Raw genomic sequence first — 18,062 nt, forward strand, 5'->3', positions numbered from 1 at the left:
ATATATATATATCTTTATATCTTTAAAAGACATCAATTTACCTTTAGAATGAAAAGCGGGGGTTAAATAACGGTTATCTCCCTTACGCTGTAAAATATCCTTTGTCTGTTTGGTATCTACTAATGTTGACATTTTCAACAAGGCTGAATTTTATAACTCTGCTTTACTTAAAGCAGGCTATACAGAGAAAGTTACCCACATTCTATTAAATCTTATTCTATGTTTAGTAATGGAGACATGAAATCTCGTTGAACGATTTTAGTTTTAATTCAGACGCCAACACCAAACATATATATATATATATATATATATATATATACAGTTTCTTCTTTACTTTACTAGAAGTAATAGCTTGTCCTATACTTTTACAGGTTTATAATCTTCAGAATATTACTTTTCATGCTCGCATTTTTCCCTGTAATCCATGATTTTTCCAGGCATTGCTGTTATAAGATAATTAATAATGTGTCAATTAATAATTTAAGATTTTACCTTATAGAATACTGAAAGATAATATTTCAATTTTTTTCATGTTTCATTTAAATATATGTTGTGATTGAATTATTTCATATCTATCCACACCAAATAATGGCAGGGATTTTTACCATGTTGTCGACCATTCTCACCTTAAGTAACCTAATTTTGCAATATTAGGAGGTCACAGGAATTCATTCAACGAAAAAAAAGTTTCCAATGATTCTGGGGTGGGGTGGGGGATGGCTCCTACCTCATTTTTTCCGAACCAAAATAAGGGGTTTGCAGCATATTAGGAGGTCAGAGTACTTGATTCCATGCAAGAAATCAAATTTTTCTTTTTATTAGTGAAAATCGTGCAGGTGTCAATACAGAAATTGACCATGATGTTTTTGTTATTTAACCCTGATACAACAAACCTATCATCAAAGACATTCCAGCCTTCAGCAAACCGTCTTTTTAGGGATAATCTAAGACATTACATACAATGGGCATGTGATTTAGATAGGGGATATTTTGGCTGCTATTTTTAGCATGTCGAGCGACCAGGTATACACATATATGTATATATAACATCAGCAGAAGTTAAAGAGTAAGTCAAAAGCTGAGAGTTTCGTGTATTGGCACTTATCAAACATGAATTTGTCCATTCTTGCTCTGTAACTTCTGATGAAATAACAACTTCTATATTGTGGACATTTTCAACAACATGGCTGAATTTTATAACTCTGCCTTATTTAAAGCAGGCTATACAGAGGAAGTTACCTACATTAATTCTATTCAATCTTATTCTGCCTTTAGTAATGGAGACATGAAATCTAGTTGTATCGCTATGAACAATTTTAGTTTTAATTTAGATGCCAACACCAGAGGAAGGTTTTTTACAGCATAAGAGAGATAACTATTATTTAACCCCCTCTTTTCATTCTAAAGGTAAATCGATGTCTTTTAAAGATAGTTACACTAAAAATAAGGCAACTACTAGCAAAGCTATTTGGTTGATTATTCCTTATGGGAGGCAAATTAAATCTAATCTTCCTTTCTAGTTTCGGGAAGCTATTGTTAGGAATTTTCCAAAGAATCAACTTGCACATGGTTAGAATTGGTTTTTTCCAACACTAAATCTTTCACAAATTATCTCTTCACATAATATTAGTTTGTTAAATAAGAATCCAATTACTAATACTAACATTAATTTAGCTAATACTAATCATTCCCCTAGAAATATTAACAACAAGGTTATTGTTTCTGAAATCAATTCCAACAGAATTAAGTTTATGTCTAGTAATTTTAAGACTAAAAACTCTATATACCTGTGTAAAATTACTCCTGGTACCAATGTCTTTTTTATACAGGTAGTTCTTCCTCTCAGTTAACTAAAAGAATTTCTAATCATTGCTCTACATTTAGGGATAGTAATAAATGCAACAGTACAGGGCTTAGTAAATTAATTTGGTATCTAAAATACCATAATAAACAATTTAATTTAGATTGGTTGACTCGGGATAAAGGCAAAGAATTCTGCCAACTCTGTAATAGTGAACTATTTGCTATTATATTTCCTAAGAATCCTCTTGTAAACACGTTTATTTCCTAAGATGTGGCACCCATTGAGCAGAGATCTTCATCATACCAATTTTGCGCAGAATATTCTCAACTCTCTCTTGGAATATGTTAATAGCATTGGCTATTAGATTTATAGTCAATCACCTGTCATCCATCAGCATGTGGTGAAGATGATTGATGCTTTCCTCAGTGGTAGCAGTTGCATGATGTCCAAACTTTAAGTTACCTTCAAAACTTTCCCTTCTCTTCCTGAATTCACCTCGCCCACTTTTGCATTGTTAAAACTAGAACATCGATCACCTCCTAATGTAGCAACCATGTAAGCATCAATGTCTGGGGGGGGGGGGGCTAAAACTTTTTTTCTGCGGGTTCTTGATAACACCTCAGTGCCACATTTTATCCATTTCTAAGTGAAGTCACTACTAATTACTTTTGAAGTCTTGAAGAGTCAGATGTCAGTTTACCTTGAAAGAAAGAATGCAGGTATTAATAAGAAGAGTTGAAATTAATGCATGCAAGATTTCACAGCCCTGGCATCATTCCTTCAGTGTCAGCCAGCCAATGAATTTTCCAGCCTACCCTCATAAAAGAAATAGGCAATGGTGAGTGAGTGTCTAATGTCATGAAGCAGAGAGAAAATAATGATTAGCAGAAAAGAAGGGTGATAGTAAGCAGCACTGAGCATGGACACATATGATGTCATCTATTGTAACCCAAGTGTTTTGATTGTAGAGAGTAGAGGGATAGCATGATAGTGGGGTTATGGTGCAAGAGAGGTGGTAATAGTGGGTGATGGTAGTGGAGAAATTGAATATGGACAGATTAAATACCATCCTTCATTATGCTGGCAACATGGTATTATTGAATAGGACAAAGAATGAGAAGATAATAAAGAGAGCAACTTATATAGACTTACCACATATACACACAAATTTATGCAATTTTCATATACTAAATTTCATTTGCAAACTTATATACCAATTATATTTGGAATGGTGATCCCATTTTGTTTGCTAGTCACAAAGTTTAGGCGATTGTATGCTTTGGCTGGGTGCATTTAGTAGCATTCTCAGAATTTCAAACTGAATCCTTTATTAATTCCATGGAGGCAGATTGTTCTTTTTCCATTGACCATTTCAGAGATTTTTTTTCTTTTTGTTGTTCTTCAACCTCATACTACTTGTGATGTTACTTGCTTATTCTGTTTGAACCAGGTTATATAGATATTGCTCAACTGTTGCTGGCGTTGAACTACTTCACCTGATACTTAATCAGCTAACAGAATTACCTGTTATTATTAGGATCATCAAATAAGGCAAATGAGCTGGCAGAAATGTTACTGTCAGACAAAATGCTTCATAGCATTTCTTCTGGCACTTTGCATTCTGAGTTCAAATCCTGCCTAGGTCAATTTAACCTTTCATCCCTCAAGGAGGGTTGATGTAATCAACTTGCCCTGCCCCAAACTTTGCTGGCCTTGCACCAAAATTGGAAACAATTATTAGGATTCCAAATACACAAACTTTTAAAAAATTTAAATGGTTTAACTTAGTGATGTTATCTTGTATTAGAAATGAAAAAGGGAACACAACTTTCATTATTGTACACTTCATTGTTACTCTAGTTTTGTTATCATTTCTTTAACATTTCATTAAAATACAGCATTCATGGACAAATTATTCCATGTATAGCATTGCCCTCAGTTTGCCAAAAACTTAGAAATATTTTTTTTTAAACTTCAGTCTTAGCAAGTTTTTATAATTGCAACACAGTATTAGAAAGACAATTAAGAAAGTTTATTAATTTGTTGGAATTATGTAACTTTTACTAAAAGAATGTAATTATTAAATTCTCCATTGTCTGGAAAATTTTTGACATTTTTAAAAATGAAAATGTGGTTTGTAAGTTCTTTTCAACCAAATAATTAATTTTAATTCACTGTTGACTTTTTTTTAGAAATATTAACCCTTTTGTTATCGTGTTTCTGTTGCCTTTGTTTCAATTAATTTTGAAAATAATGAAGAACTTTGTACAATAACATTGTCATAATTAAGTTGAAATATAGAACATCAATTAATAAGAAATTTTGAGAGAAGGTTTTAATTTAGATCACTTTAAAACAGGAAGTTATAGAACCAAGAGTGGCTTCAGGCAGTTTGGTATCAAAAAAGTTAAACTGAGAAGCAATCTTGCTCTCTCTCTCTAATAGTTAATTCCTTTGCTGTAGCCTTCACTTTTTGGGCTATCATAGTTCATATGGAAAACAGTAATAGAAAATAAATAATTTGCCATCTCTACATCTTTTGTTGTTGTTAGGTCTCTTGATTCCTCGGGGAACATAGGCCGCATCAACATTTTTTCCAATGGGCGCGGTTGTGGGGGATCTTCTTCAGCTTGGCCCATATCATTCTGGCTGCCCTTACCTTTGCGGTCGGCCCACTTTTTACTTGCCTTTTGGGTTCCAGTCAAGGGCCTGATTGATGACATTTGGTGCAATCTTTCGTAGCATGTGGTCTATCCCTCCTCATTTTCATTTATTGATATCTGTCTCAACTGAGGCTTGTCTTGTCCTGTCCCACTGTTATTCATTGGAGATGTCCTCTGACCACCTGATGTTAAGGATGTTTCTGAGACATCTATTAGTGAATGTTTGGTGCTTCACTCACTATGTTTCTGAGCCTTTAGCTTATTAATACAGTTTAATATTAATATTTCAGTACAAATGTGTTGATGGGGGGCAAAAATAAAGTTAGAACTAATAGTAAGTTTTCCAATGATTTTTTTTTTCTAGCACATCTAATGTTTTTATGATACCTTTTAAAAAAATCACTTTGAACATTAGAAATTCTGAGTTTGCAATTTTTTTCATAACTATTGATTGATTGATATATAAATATATAAGTTAAAAAACTAAATAAATGTACAAACAAACAAGAAATATACACAGAAGGTCACCAAATCCTCATCAGTTACTGGCCAGAGGGTCAAATGCAATTTTGTGCCTTAATAATATTGCATCCCTTCTGGTGGCACCGAGGCAATATTATTGTTAGGGTGTGAAATTGTATCTGACCCTCTGGCCAATAACTGATAGGGTTTTACAACCTTCTGTGTCTATTTCCTGTTTGTTTGTGTATTTATGTTTTTTTAACAAAGTAGATACTGAAAACTCTTTCTCTGTAATTTAAACGTGTACCTAATGTATATACAAATTGGAAACACACTTTATTTGCCACAAATGCCACAAACATTTGGGGAATGATTCGAAGGAATTATCTGAAATTGATTTGAAATAAGTTGGAGGGGGCGGAACCCTAGCTCCTGCTTAATATGATCGTGATTTCAAATTGCTAGGAGGTCAGCTGGATTGGAAGAGGGGAACCCATGTGATCCCTACTATTTCTAGCATTATAGATGAGCACATAGAGGATGGACTACTTATGTGTTTATTTAAAAGAGAGAGATTAAGACTGTGATGAAATATTGAAAGAATTATTATTAGATGAATAAGAGGATGCAAATTGAAATTAGAAGCAACATATCAGAAACATTACATAAATTGGGGATCAAATATTTAGCAACTAGCAGAAAATCACCCAGAGGGTGCTCTCTCTCTGTTTGTATAATGAAGCATTCATTGGAAACACAAAAACTGAAAGACTATACATAATGACTGCCATCAATAACAGTTGTCATAGTAACAGCTGGTTAACTTAAAGTATATCACTGTGTGAGTGTGTGTCTTTGGTTTAACTGTTTTGTTACCAAATTTCTATTGAAATACATTAGTTTTTCAATTACTTTGAATTATTTCAAATTTATTGTTTCAATTATTTTGAAAATAAGAATTTAGTATACAAAACAGCTTTGTTATTATGAAGCTGGTCTTTTGGAACATAAATTGAAATTTTCTTGGGAAGTTTTAATTTAGATCACTATAAAAGAAACTTATATCATAAGGGTTAAGCAAACACATGATGAAGTGCACGGACATTGCACCAGGGTAACCTTATACCCAGCTTATCTTTGTGCATTGTTTCGGGACAAATTTAGATTGTAAGCTAACTTTGGTCAAATTTTCTTGGGAAATTGTGTAGTTGTTTCAAAACAGACAAATATTTGACATTCTTAGATCCCTTTGTCTCTTAGGGAAATTGATTGATGGAAATTAGGAGCTTTAAACTGAACTTTTCATCTTGGTAAAATTAAAGCCTCCTGCATGCTAGGCCTACTTTTGGTTGTAGAAATCTAACATTCCAGTGTGTTCCCTATCTATTCTCCCTGCATTTTCATTAATGAGCTTTTTCAATTTATTTGTGAGTAAGGGGTTAGGTTTGTTTTTTAAAAATTATGTTGTCTGATGTGCAATGTGTATCAGCATTGTTTTTTGTTTGCATCCTATATTGGCAGAAGACAGAAAGGTTGTCCAAGTTCAAATTTATTCTTATCCAGAGCTAGTGTCCTTAAACAGGTTATGGGACCACAACTTGCTAATACATTTAATTTTTGGTATATCTCTATGTCTAGTTGTCTTTCCTAATATCCATTTTACTAAGTGAACTGAGTATATTTTATTGTGGTATCAGTACAAGAGGAGTTGCCATGTCTTCAACAAGACAAGTCAAGGAGTCCTTTTTACCCTACATTGTATATGTGTGTAAATTATTCAGATGTTAATAATTCTGTAACATCTGCCAGATATGATTGTTTGCATTTAATATCCTTAGGAACTTGTCAGCTTTCAATTTTGGTATTTTCCTATATATGAAGCATTGATAATTAATGGGCAATAAGTTTTATAGATCTTACGGTGTTTTACAGTACTTTAGAATTGATTGTCTAATCAGTTTTTTTTGTAGTATTTTTCAATTTTGCATCTTTGATATACATGGCAGTTTTCCCTTTCTTACATTTACATAAGAACTAGCATGAAGAAACAAGTGCTAATATCTTAACATAAAAAATATACTTGGTCTCTAAATACTATGGTTAGTTTACTTGATCAGGGACACTACCTTGCATCTAAAGAATGTCTGCCATGGATTATAAACATCATCATCATTTAATGTCCGTTTTTTTTCATGCTGGCATAAGTTGGATGGTTCAATAAGAGCTGGCAAGTTAGAAGACAGCACCAAGCTCTTCTGTCTGCTTTGGCATGGATTTTACTGCTGGATGCCCCCTGGACTCTCACTCTTAACACATACTAGCTTTATATATTTTACAGAATATTTAGAAATAAAATTTTATATTGTGTGTGGGGTGTGGGGAATTAATTCACAACTTCAATAGTTAAATATTTTACTAGGAAGAAAGATATATATATATATATATATATAAATATATACATAATGCAATGATCAGTTTTGTAGTTAAATATTGTTTTGGGATAAATTTAGACTCCTTGTTGCAATTACTTTGAAGCTTTTGACTGAATTGCAAGCATTTTTTAAAAAACCTTTGTGGGTGTGGGTGTGTGTGTGGAAATGTTTGCAAATCCTAACTGTATCACCTCAAAATGTAAAGATTTTTATAATATTAAGGACAAAGTTTTAGTTGAAAATTTTAATTTAATGAAGATTGCACATCTAATGTGTACATGGGCTTTGTAATCAAAGCTGAAGACTATAAAAATTTGTCTAATTCTTAAATAGAAATTACTTACACATTTATCATATTTTTATTATTATACATTATGCTTTAAAGTATTTTTTAATCTAAAGAAATTAATTTGTAAAATATTTATAAATTGCCATTTCTAGGAGTTATGTCATGAATATAATGCAACTTGCATTCTACTTTAAAAGATAGTTAGTCATAAGGAAATAAGCGATGTTGATATCAAACCATATAATTTTTACCTTGCCTTGTGCCCTCAACTCCCAATAAAGTTGTAGGGGTACTGTTGTGATGTGCTGTACCTTGAGCATTTTTAGATCTGGTAGACTCTGTCCCTCTTCAGTTAACAACAACTAGTTTCTTTTCTCAGAGAGAGAAAGAAATTGAACTCTGGTACAGAATTCATATTTTATTAACCTCAAAAGGATGAAAGGTGAAGATGATCTCAACAATATGTGAACTTAGCCCACAAAGAGCTGGAGCAAATACTCAGAGCAATCTGTCTCTAACAACTTTGCTGATTTGCCATCTTATGTCATTTTTTATTCAGATTTAAATATAAAGAAGTTAAATTTTGTTTTCTGTATAAAAATTGTTACAAATGCATCAGTAATGGTTTGTATTTGTAATCATGTTCTAAATTGATGCTATTCATTTATCTTTTGACATTTTTTTTTCTTTATCAGGTACGGTTTGTCACTAGAATTTGGCATCCCAATATTAGTTCTGTAACAGGAGCTGTATGTTTAGATATTCTAAAAGACCAATGGTATGTAATATTTTTGTGTTGTATGTTATTATTTAGGTTTTTTTTCTTTTTATCTTTTGAGACTTTAAATTAATATTGTCTAAAGCTCAATGACTGGAATATTTTCTCTTGCAGGGGAGATAATTTTTTTGTAATGAATATTTGACTTGAATGAAATAGGATTAAAAATTCATAAATCTAATATTTATAACTTGTGAATGGTTTGTTGGAAGGCCAAAATCTTTTCTGTGAGTCATAAATTTTGACATTTAGTATAGAATATCTTTAACGGTATTGAGTTATTTGTTTAGTCATTTTAATTAAATCATTGTCCTTCAGGAATTGAATTATTTTTTCCTTTTTTTTTTTTTTTTTTTTTTTTTTTTTTTTAATAAATATATACATATATATATTTGTTAAAGGTAGATACATTTTTAGATTTAAACTTCACCAGCTATTTCTAATAATTCTTATTAATGAGCATAGCAGTCATATTAGCATTGCATGTAGGAATTGAAAGATTTGGTCTTTCTATTTTTACTGACACCTCCATCATTGTCATTATCATTTTATATCTATTTTCTGTGCTTGCATGGGTTAAATGGGTCACTATTGCCCTTGTCAATTCTTAAGAGCTACTGCTCCTCATGACTGGTGCTTGGGCATGTTATCTGGCTTGGTTTCTATGACTGGATACTCTTCCTATCACCAGCCACTCAACAGAGTGTATTGGGTGCATTTTCTAGTAGTACTAACACTAGAGTACTCAGTAACCTATGGAATGTAGGTTGAAGAGAGGAATAGGAAAGGAGGCAGTGATGTAGAGGCCAGAAATGGGTAGTTAAGCATAGAGGGTAATCAACATCCATTTGCTCAGGTGACTTTGAAAGGGAAAAGGAGAGAGAGAGAGATTAGAATGGGTGAGTGTGGAGGAGAGAAAACCTATGATGGGATAGGCAAAGGGGTATTTGAGGATGAAGTTGTCTTAGTAATGATAGGCAATAGTAGAAGTGAACAAAGGTGAGTGTTGGTGATGAAGCCAGATGGCTACTGAGGTGACTCAGAAGATTGAACATACTGGCTGGTAGAATAACAGGGTAATGGGTAGGGAATGGGATGAAGTGAGGTGAATGATGCAGTCTGTAGAGGTGGTGGACAGATGTAAGATAGAGGTCTGAGTGATGAAGAGATGGGAGTCATGTAGGTGGATGAGTGAACAATAGGTATTATAAGGCCATGGTTTAAGATACAAGGTGAAGAGCAGCAAGATAGGCTCAGCAGGAAGCCTATATATATATATATATATATATATATATATATATATATATATATATATGGGAGAATATACAAATAATAACAACAGACGAGGACAGGTGGTGTAAATAACAAAAGTATATATTAGTATGACGCTCGGGAATACGGAAAGTCTTTGACGTTTCAACAGAAAGAATACGGAGACAAGGAGAAAAAAAATTGAATAGTGTTCAGTCAACGGTCAATCATAATAATATATATATATATATATATATATATATATATATAAGCAATGTTAATTCTCTAAATGAAGTATTAACAGTAACTGCACGATAAAGTGTAGTATATTGCCACTTAAGTGTGGCTGACCCCTAGGGGTGGATGTTACTGTTGCTTTTAGCCCCAGGAGGACATCTCCTCCAGCTGGCTTATCGACACACGACTGTGTCCTGTTTGCCAAGGGAGTTATCCCTCTCACCGCGACCAGCAGCACGAACGTATCCGGATTTCAGGGTTATTTCCCTTCGTCGGCGTTCGACAGCTGATGACCTATATATATATATATATATATATATAGTGTGTGTATGTGCAAGCATGGCCATCTTGTTAAAATGCTTATTTGGCAACCGCATGGTTCCTGTTTCAGTCCCACTGCAGGTACCTTAGATAAATGTTTCCTAATGCCCCAAGCCAACCAATGCTTTACAAGTGAATTTTGTAGATGGAAACTGGGTGAAACTGTGATCTAGTGGTCAGGTTATTAAACTCACAATTGCAAGATCATAGTTTCAACTTCCAGACTAGTCTGTGTGTGTTGTGTTCTTGAGCACAACACTTCACTTCACATTGCTCTGTGATCATTTTGATACCTGATGCATGGTACACTGTGTACCTGTATTGGCAATGTCAATTTGATGGAAGGAACAAGCTAATATATGGCACAAACATTTGATCACTATAAACAGGTCATCTGTTTGTTTATGGTCCCCATAACTTAGCTGTTCAGCATAAGAGACCAACAGAGTAAGTACTGAGGGTCAGTCTGTTTGACTAAAATCCATTTAAATTGGTACCCCAGCATACCTGCTATTGTGTGATTGAAATAAGTAAAAAATATATAATTGCAGCTTCTAAACACTATCCTTGTGTCAAGATATATTTTGCCACAGATGTACAGATCTTCTGTAGCACCTCATATCACCAATCAGTACAGTCTTTCATCTCTGTAAAATACAGAATCTTCAGATTCAGCTTTCATTACTTTATTCCAAGTCTTCCTTGGTCACCTGTTTTGCTATCCCTGGTTTCCTTAGTAACCTCCAAATTACAGTGTGTGACATGTTATCAAAAGCCTTCTCTAAGGACTGTCATTATTTACCTGGTGTTTGGAACCTAAATAACATGAAATTTTGATGGAAGATTTTATTTTAGATCAGAAAGTTTGTATCATAAAACCAAAGACAATCTTAGGCCATAGGCTTGTTTGGTATCAAAAGGATTAAGACTTTTAGCATTCAGATTACTCTGCCAAATGTAATGCTTTATTTATTCACATTGTTTTGAATTAATGATGAATTACCTCATAGCTTGAAGATTCCGATAATGCGATTATTTTTATTTTTAAACTGACATTGTAGGCTAAGTGTGAGATGCTGGTTCTGACTAGTTTTGAGCATAAAACTGATAGAATATTTGGGCTGGATATGACCTGTTTAAGTGCTAAAAGGTTAAATTTGTTTTGCATTTTTATTTATATATATGCATGTTAATTTTGTGATAAATTGGATTGGATTAATATATATTTGACTTTCAGCTTTATTTTGGATTTCTCTCTTAATGTTTTGAAATTGAAAGCAATGTTTTGTTTTATTTTGAGCAGGGCTGCTGCCATGACCCTTCGAACAGTTCTATTATCACTTCAAGCCTTACTAGCAGCTGCTGAACCTGATGATCCCCAAGATGCTGTAGTTGCAAGGCAGTATAGAGAGAGGCAAGATGTGTTCCAAAAAACAGCCACTCATTGGACGAATGTATATGCAAGCGGTAGTGTATGGAATTTTTAATCTGATTAAATGAAACTATGTTGCAGAAATATATTTAGTAGTATATTTGCCAAGAATTTAGGGTGATGTCATCTTGTGATTTTGTTTTTGGTAAAGAAGGACGATGTTAACCATGACTGAAGATGTTTACAAATTACCATCATCATAATTTCTTTACAACCACTTTTCCATCTTTGCATGGGTCATGTGGAATTTGTCGAGACAGGTTTTCTGCAGCTGGATGCTTTTCTTGTCACCAACTCTTACCTGTTACTAAGCATGATAATATTTTCCAATGACTGGACATGTTTGCACAGAAAATTTGAAATGAAGAACATCACATCGCGTGAATGATAGTAACACTATATAATAAGTGTAAACTTATTATATAAAAGTCAAGACAAGGAAATATAAACATACCCACATGTGTAAAATCTCCTTTTATGTGTGTGTGTATGTATGATGGGTTTCTTCAGTTTCTGTTTACCAAATTCACTCATGTGGCTTTGGTTGCTTCAGAACTGTAGTAGAAGACATTTGCCCAAGGTTCCACACAGTAGAACTGAACCAGAAACTTTGTGGTTAGGAAGTAAACTTCTTAACCATGCAGTCATAGAATCACTAGTATCTGCATGCTTGTACATAGTTACTTAAGTTGTGCAACTATCCTTGATACTCATTGTTATGTCCATTACCAGACGTTGTCTATGTTACTTTGTCCACAGAAGAGAAATGCAGTGTCATTAATATATTGCTGAAGGGTAACATAATGTCTTTTGTCATTCACAATAATTTTCTTAGTTCTTCTCACTCCCCAAAGAGCATCAGGTAACTTCCCTCTACTACTTTTACTTTTTTTTTTCTCTACGCCACATAAATGTATCAGCAAATATGCTGTCTCTTTACTGCCTTATTAACCCTTTTGTTACTATACTTCGGTTGAAATAGATTGCTTTTATTTCATTTAATTTTGAAAACAATGAAGAATTTAGTAAAAGAACTTGGTTGTTATTAAGTGGTGACAGGAACAGAAATAAACATGAAATTCTGATAGAAGGTTTAATGTAGATCACTTTAAAACAAAAAAAATTGTATCAAAGAACAAAGGGGTTCTCAAGCAAGTTAGTATCAAGAGTTAATAGCTTGATTTACTCCTTCTTTCTATTGCAATTTGATTACAGAAGATAAGGATACTACTCTCACACTCCAGCCCACCTTCTTTCTGAACACAGGCCTGGAACTGTCTATGCTAGATATCTGCCCAAAATTTTGCAGTAAACTTGGATGTGGAGCCATTCCAGGCACTTTCCGATGGAGCTTTTTGAATCTGAGACTTACGTTGGGTTCATCATGCTTCTAGTAGTTACTGAAGTTAGTATCCACTACCTGTGGGGAAATGATTTCAGTTATTTTGTCTGGAAAATTAAGATAATTTTCAATTATTGTAAAATACCAAACCAGTCGGATATTTGTTTGGCTGTTAGAAAAGGCATGTCAGAAAATATTAGTTGAGGATGCATATAGTTGTGAAAATCTCTCAATGTTATCTTCATTCAGATGACATGCAACAGTATTTTCGAAATCTTTTTGAGTTATGTCAGATACGTTGATGTGTGCATATTTAAGTGATGAGGATAAAGAAGGAAATGATTTTTGTGATTTCTTAGAAAATATTGAATGTCATATCAGCTTTTAACAACAAACATTGTCTTTTTAGTGATTGTATTTGAAAATAGTCCATATAATTTTCCAGTAATAATAGAGTATTTGATAACATAACCCAGCAAAAAGTTCTTACATAAAATTATGAGAAAAGGTAGTAAAATTAAGAGGTTTTGTATCATAGAATCAGAGGTGCTCTTTGGTGGGTTGATATCAAACAGGTTAAGCTGATTAATAACCCTAATCTTTTATGAGTTATTATATTCTTTACTTTTATTTTTAAGTCCTGATTAAGCAGGCTTATAATCAAAAGCATTCCAGCTTTGACTAAAGTTTACGATGTCTTCCTTTATTTAAGATGGTAGGGTGTAGTTTAAGGAGTATAGTTCCTATTTCTAGCAGGTCGACTACCACTTAATGGCTAAAGTGATTGTAGTTTCTGGTAATATTTTTCTTTTTTAAAGAAACTGAAAATTATGTAAAGCTATTTTTAAAACTGAGAATTTTGTAAAACTTTTTATCTTCAAATTACTTTTCAAACATTCCGAGATTTATGTAAGGTCTTATTTTCACATATATTATGTTACATCTAATGTATTCATTAGCACTGTTTAATTATCTAAACTGGATCAAGTAAATAAAAAGTCTTTTCTATTCAGTTCGATGTTAATTGTTCTTTCCAACTGTTTGCCTGCTTTCTATGATACGTGTATGGAGGAAAACTCTGACAAAATGTGAACTTCCTGAATGAAAACCTTCATAATTTTACTTCCCCCCCATCTTTTTTCACTGCCATGGGTTGTATCTGAGAACATTTCCTCCTGGTTAAGGTCCGTTTTCATCTCCTTCATGTTGTTTAATATTTCCATTTAAGTCTTCACTACTTTTACTTCTGCTTCTTCCTTCCACCTGGTTCATTTGATATCTTTTCACAGCAGCCTTGACCTTTTTCAGGGATTGCAAGGCTGGGGGATGGCATAAAGAAAGCTTGGAACCCTAGCAAATAGATTCTGCTTAGGCATTCAAGGGACCAAATATTGTTAATGTTGGGTTTAAGTTCACCAATCAACAATTGTAACATTTTCTTTAAAGGGGTTGTGCACTGTTTCTGTCTTAGTAAAGTTCATTCAAGAAGAATTTAACCCATTAGCATTCAGATTGTTCTCTTAAGGAAGCATTTGCCCAATGTGTTGCTCAGTAGGATTGGATCAGAAACTATGTAGTTATGAAGCAAAGTTCTTAATCAAACACACATCATGCATACTCTTTGAAGAACAGAAAGTTTGTTCTAAGATGTTGCCATGGTATGGTAGTTTTTGCAGAGAATTACCTCATGATCTTGACGTGTTATTCAGTGCAGATAGTTTTTTTTTTTTTTCTACCCATTGCTGGATCTGATGGAATGGGTTGTGCCCATAACCTTTGCTGAGACCTCTGATGATGTGATTAATGTTCTATTTAAACTTATGTAAACTTCACAAGAAAGACAGAGCAGAGAGAAGATTCCAGTAGTAGGATATTCTGGTGTTGAAAATATTGAGTATAGTGTTTAGTGTAGTGCATGTCAAGTTGTCCATAAAGGTAATGAGAGACAAAGAGACACATTTAAGATATTTTCTGGGTTCATTAGAACTTCATTGTTATTTAAATGTAATAAAAATTTCCTGTAGGGTAATATTATCTTCATATTACTTGACAAAATACTTGCCAGTGTGTCTTTAAACCCTTTAGCATTTAATCTAGCTATATCAGGCCAAAATATTCTACCTGTTTTATGTTCAAACAGGCCAGATCTGGCTTCTCACACCTACCCTACAATGTCATTGTAAAGGTAAACAATCGCATAATTGAAATTTTGAAGCTACAAGATAACAGTTGCATTTGAGAAAATAATCTGAATGCTAATGGGTTAAGTTTTAATCCGTATATGGGAAAGAAATGCTAGTTATTAAATCCCAGATAACAAATAATAACAACAACATTCTAATTCGTGGTCAGTTTTTGTCTGCATGTTAATACTTGGGTTTTTTTTTTTTTTGTTATTCTTCTTTCTTATTCTCTTTCTTTCTCTCTCTTTCTCTCTTTCTCTCTCTCTTTCTCTCTCTCTCTCTCTCTTTCTCTCTCTCTCTATCTCTCTCTCTCTCTCTATCTATCTATCTCTCTTATGATAAATGAAGCAACTACTTCCCTGTGGCTGACTTTATTGATGGCAGCAGTTGTTATCTATAAAATATATTCATAATAGTAATCCATGTGCACTAACCAAAGCAATTACTGTTTTTATTGACCAGTTGTTAATTTGCTTAAAATCTATCAAATGTTTTATTTCACCATTTCTTTTTGTTTCAGGACCTAATCGTGTACGTGATTTAGAAGATAAAGTATTTCAATTAACAAACATGGGATTTGAAGAGGTTAGAATTATTGTTTTATTCAATTCCAATTTTTGCTTTCATCGCTTGCAATTTCAGTCATTTGGTGATATAGAACAAGGGAAGTTTTAATTAATGTCTATTGTTCATTTTTCCATGCTGGTATAGGTCCAACAGAATTTGTTAAAGCAGATTTTTTATTTCACAATTGAATGTCTTTCTTGTTGACAACAATGGAAGATTAGAAGTGAACATTTCTATTATACTGATGCTCACTTAGAATCATCAAACATTGTCAAGACAAATGGATGTGCACACATGCATATATGACGGGCTTCTTTTAGTTTCAATTTACCAAATCTGCTGATAAAGTGCTGATTAGCCTGGAGCACTTGCTCATGGTTCTGTGCTATGGAACTGAACCCAAAAAACACATGGTTGGGAAGCAGGCTTTTCAACCACACAGCAATACCTGTGCATAAACAACCATATAAAACAATGGTCACATATATCATCATCATCATTTAATGTCTGTTTTCCATGCTGGCATGGGTTGGACGGCTTGATTAGGGCTGGCAAGCTGGAAGGCTGCACAAGACACTAGTCTGATTTGGCATAGTTTCTACGACTGGATTCCCTTTCTAATGCCAACCACTCTGAGAGTGTAATGGGTGCTTTTACATGCCACCGGCATGGGTGCTATTTGCATGACACTGGTATCTGCCAAGATTGCAATTTTGCTTGGCTTGATGGGTCTTCTTCTCAAGCGTGACTTAATGCCAAAGGTCTCAGTCATTACCTCTGAGAGACCCAACACCCAAAAGGAGCTCAGCCACTTTGCCTCTGTGAGGCCCAACACTTGAAAAGTGCTTCCACGATTGCCATTTCACTTGACTTGACTGGTCTTTTCAAGCACAGCATATTGCCAAAGGTCTTGGTCACTAGTCATTGCCTCTGTGAGGCCCAAAGTTTGAAGTTCATCCTTCACCACCTTGTCCTGGGTCTACCTTTACCACAGTTTCCTTTCACAGTTAGAGATCGGCACTTGTTTACACAGCTGTCCTTGTTCATACACATCACATGACCATACTAGCGCAGAAGTCGCTCTTGCACACTACTTCTGATGCCTCTTATCCCTAACTTTTCTGTCAAGATGCTTACACTGTCGAACATGCACACTGACATTGCACATCCAGCGAAGCATACTGGCCTCATTTCTTTCAAGTTTACGCATGTCCTCAGCTGTCCCAGCCCATGTTTCACTGCCATGTAGCATAGCTGTTTGCACACAGGCATCATACAATCTGCCTTTCATTCTGAGAGAGAGGCCCTTTGTTGCCAGCAGAGGTAGGAGCTCTCCGAACTTTGCCCAGCCTAATCTTATTCTCACAGCTACACTCTCGGAGCATCCACCTCCGCTGCTAACTTGGTCACCTAGACAACAGAAGCTATCTATTAACTCTAGCTTGATGGGGTTTATTTTCTATACATTTTTGGTGTTTATTGTACCTATGCATCTTCTACATGCAAAAGCTATTTTCTGTGGCAACCTTCCTCTAATATTACACCTTTTATGTGTCCAAAGCTTACACCAGGTGCATTTTATGGAGTTTCAACCTATGCCTTTTCTACAGATTGACAGGGCCATCTACCTGAAGGGGTTTCTGATTTGTCTGCCTTCCTATTTACTAAGACTTTGGTTTTTGCTAGGTTAACTCTAAGGCCCTTTGATTCTTGACCTTGCTTCCATACCTGGAACCTTTACCTTTGAAGCAGTTGACTATGGTGCTGCTACACCAATCACTGGGTATGATTCCTTCATGAACCACCTGATTTACAATACAGGTGACTAGACCATAATCTACACTGCCAGATACAATGTGATGTAATTTTACTAGTTTTTCATGAACATAGAAGACAGTTTTGTGAAAGAAGTAAAGAAAATTTTATCAGCCACAGTATTTGACTGGTTCTTTATTTCCTTTCTGGTTTTTATAAGTACAGGCAGATCTGTGTGCTTAAGAAATTTCTGAACCACATGGTCAAATGTTTTCTACTATAGCCCCACTCTGGCCAGAGCCTTGTGAATGAATTTAGTAGACAGAAACTGAAGGAATTTTGTTGTGTATATGTGTGTGTGTGTGTGTGTTTGCATCTCCTGGTCTTGACATTGTTTGATAATTGTAAACAAGTGTCACCATCATAAAAGTAGTGTTATTTTCATTTTCATTCTTCCATCAGTATATGTCCAGATGTTGGGAAATATTACTTTGTTTGGAAATAAGTGAGGGTTGGCAACATATAGGGTATCCAGCCATAATAAAT

General features: G+C 34.2%; 1 protein-coding gene across 2 annotated transcripts in view; it reads left to right on the plus strand.

Annotated features, from left to right (window-relative positions):
- LOC106881535 (ubiquitin-conjugating enzyme E2-22 kDa) overlaps positions 1-18,062 on the plus strand; it is a 58,166-nt gene that overhangs the window by 29,840 nt on the left and 10,264 nt on the right. Inside the window, exons 3-5 of one of the 2 annotated variants that reach the window (XM_014931959.3) lie at positions 8,346-8,428; positions 11,541-11,704; positions 15,715-15,779. In XM_014931959.3, coding sequence (XP_014787445.1) covers positions 8,346-8,428; positions 11,541-11,704; positions 15,715-15,779 — 312 coding nt within the window. Of the gene's footprint in view, positions 1-8,345; positions 8,429-11,540; positions 11,710-15,714; positions 15,780-18,062 lie in introns of both variants that reach the window. The other variant, XM_052973648.2, reaches the window with a different exon arrangement.

Source organism: Octopus bimaculoides, chromosome Z (genome assembly GCF_046866305.1).
Source record: "Octopus bimaculoides isolate indiv1 chromosome Z, ASM4686630v1, whole genome shotgun sequence".
NCBI classification, from domain to species: Eukaryota; Metazoa; Mollusca; class Cephalopoda; order Octopoda; family Octopodidae; genus Octopus; species Octopus bimaculoides.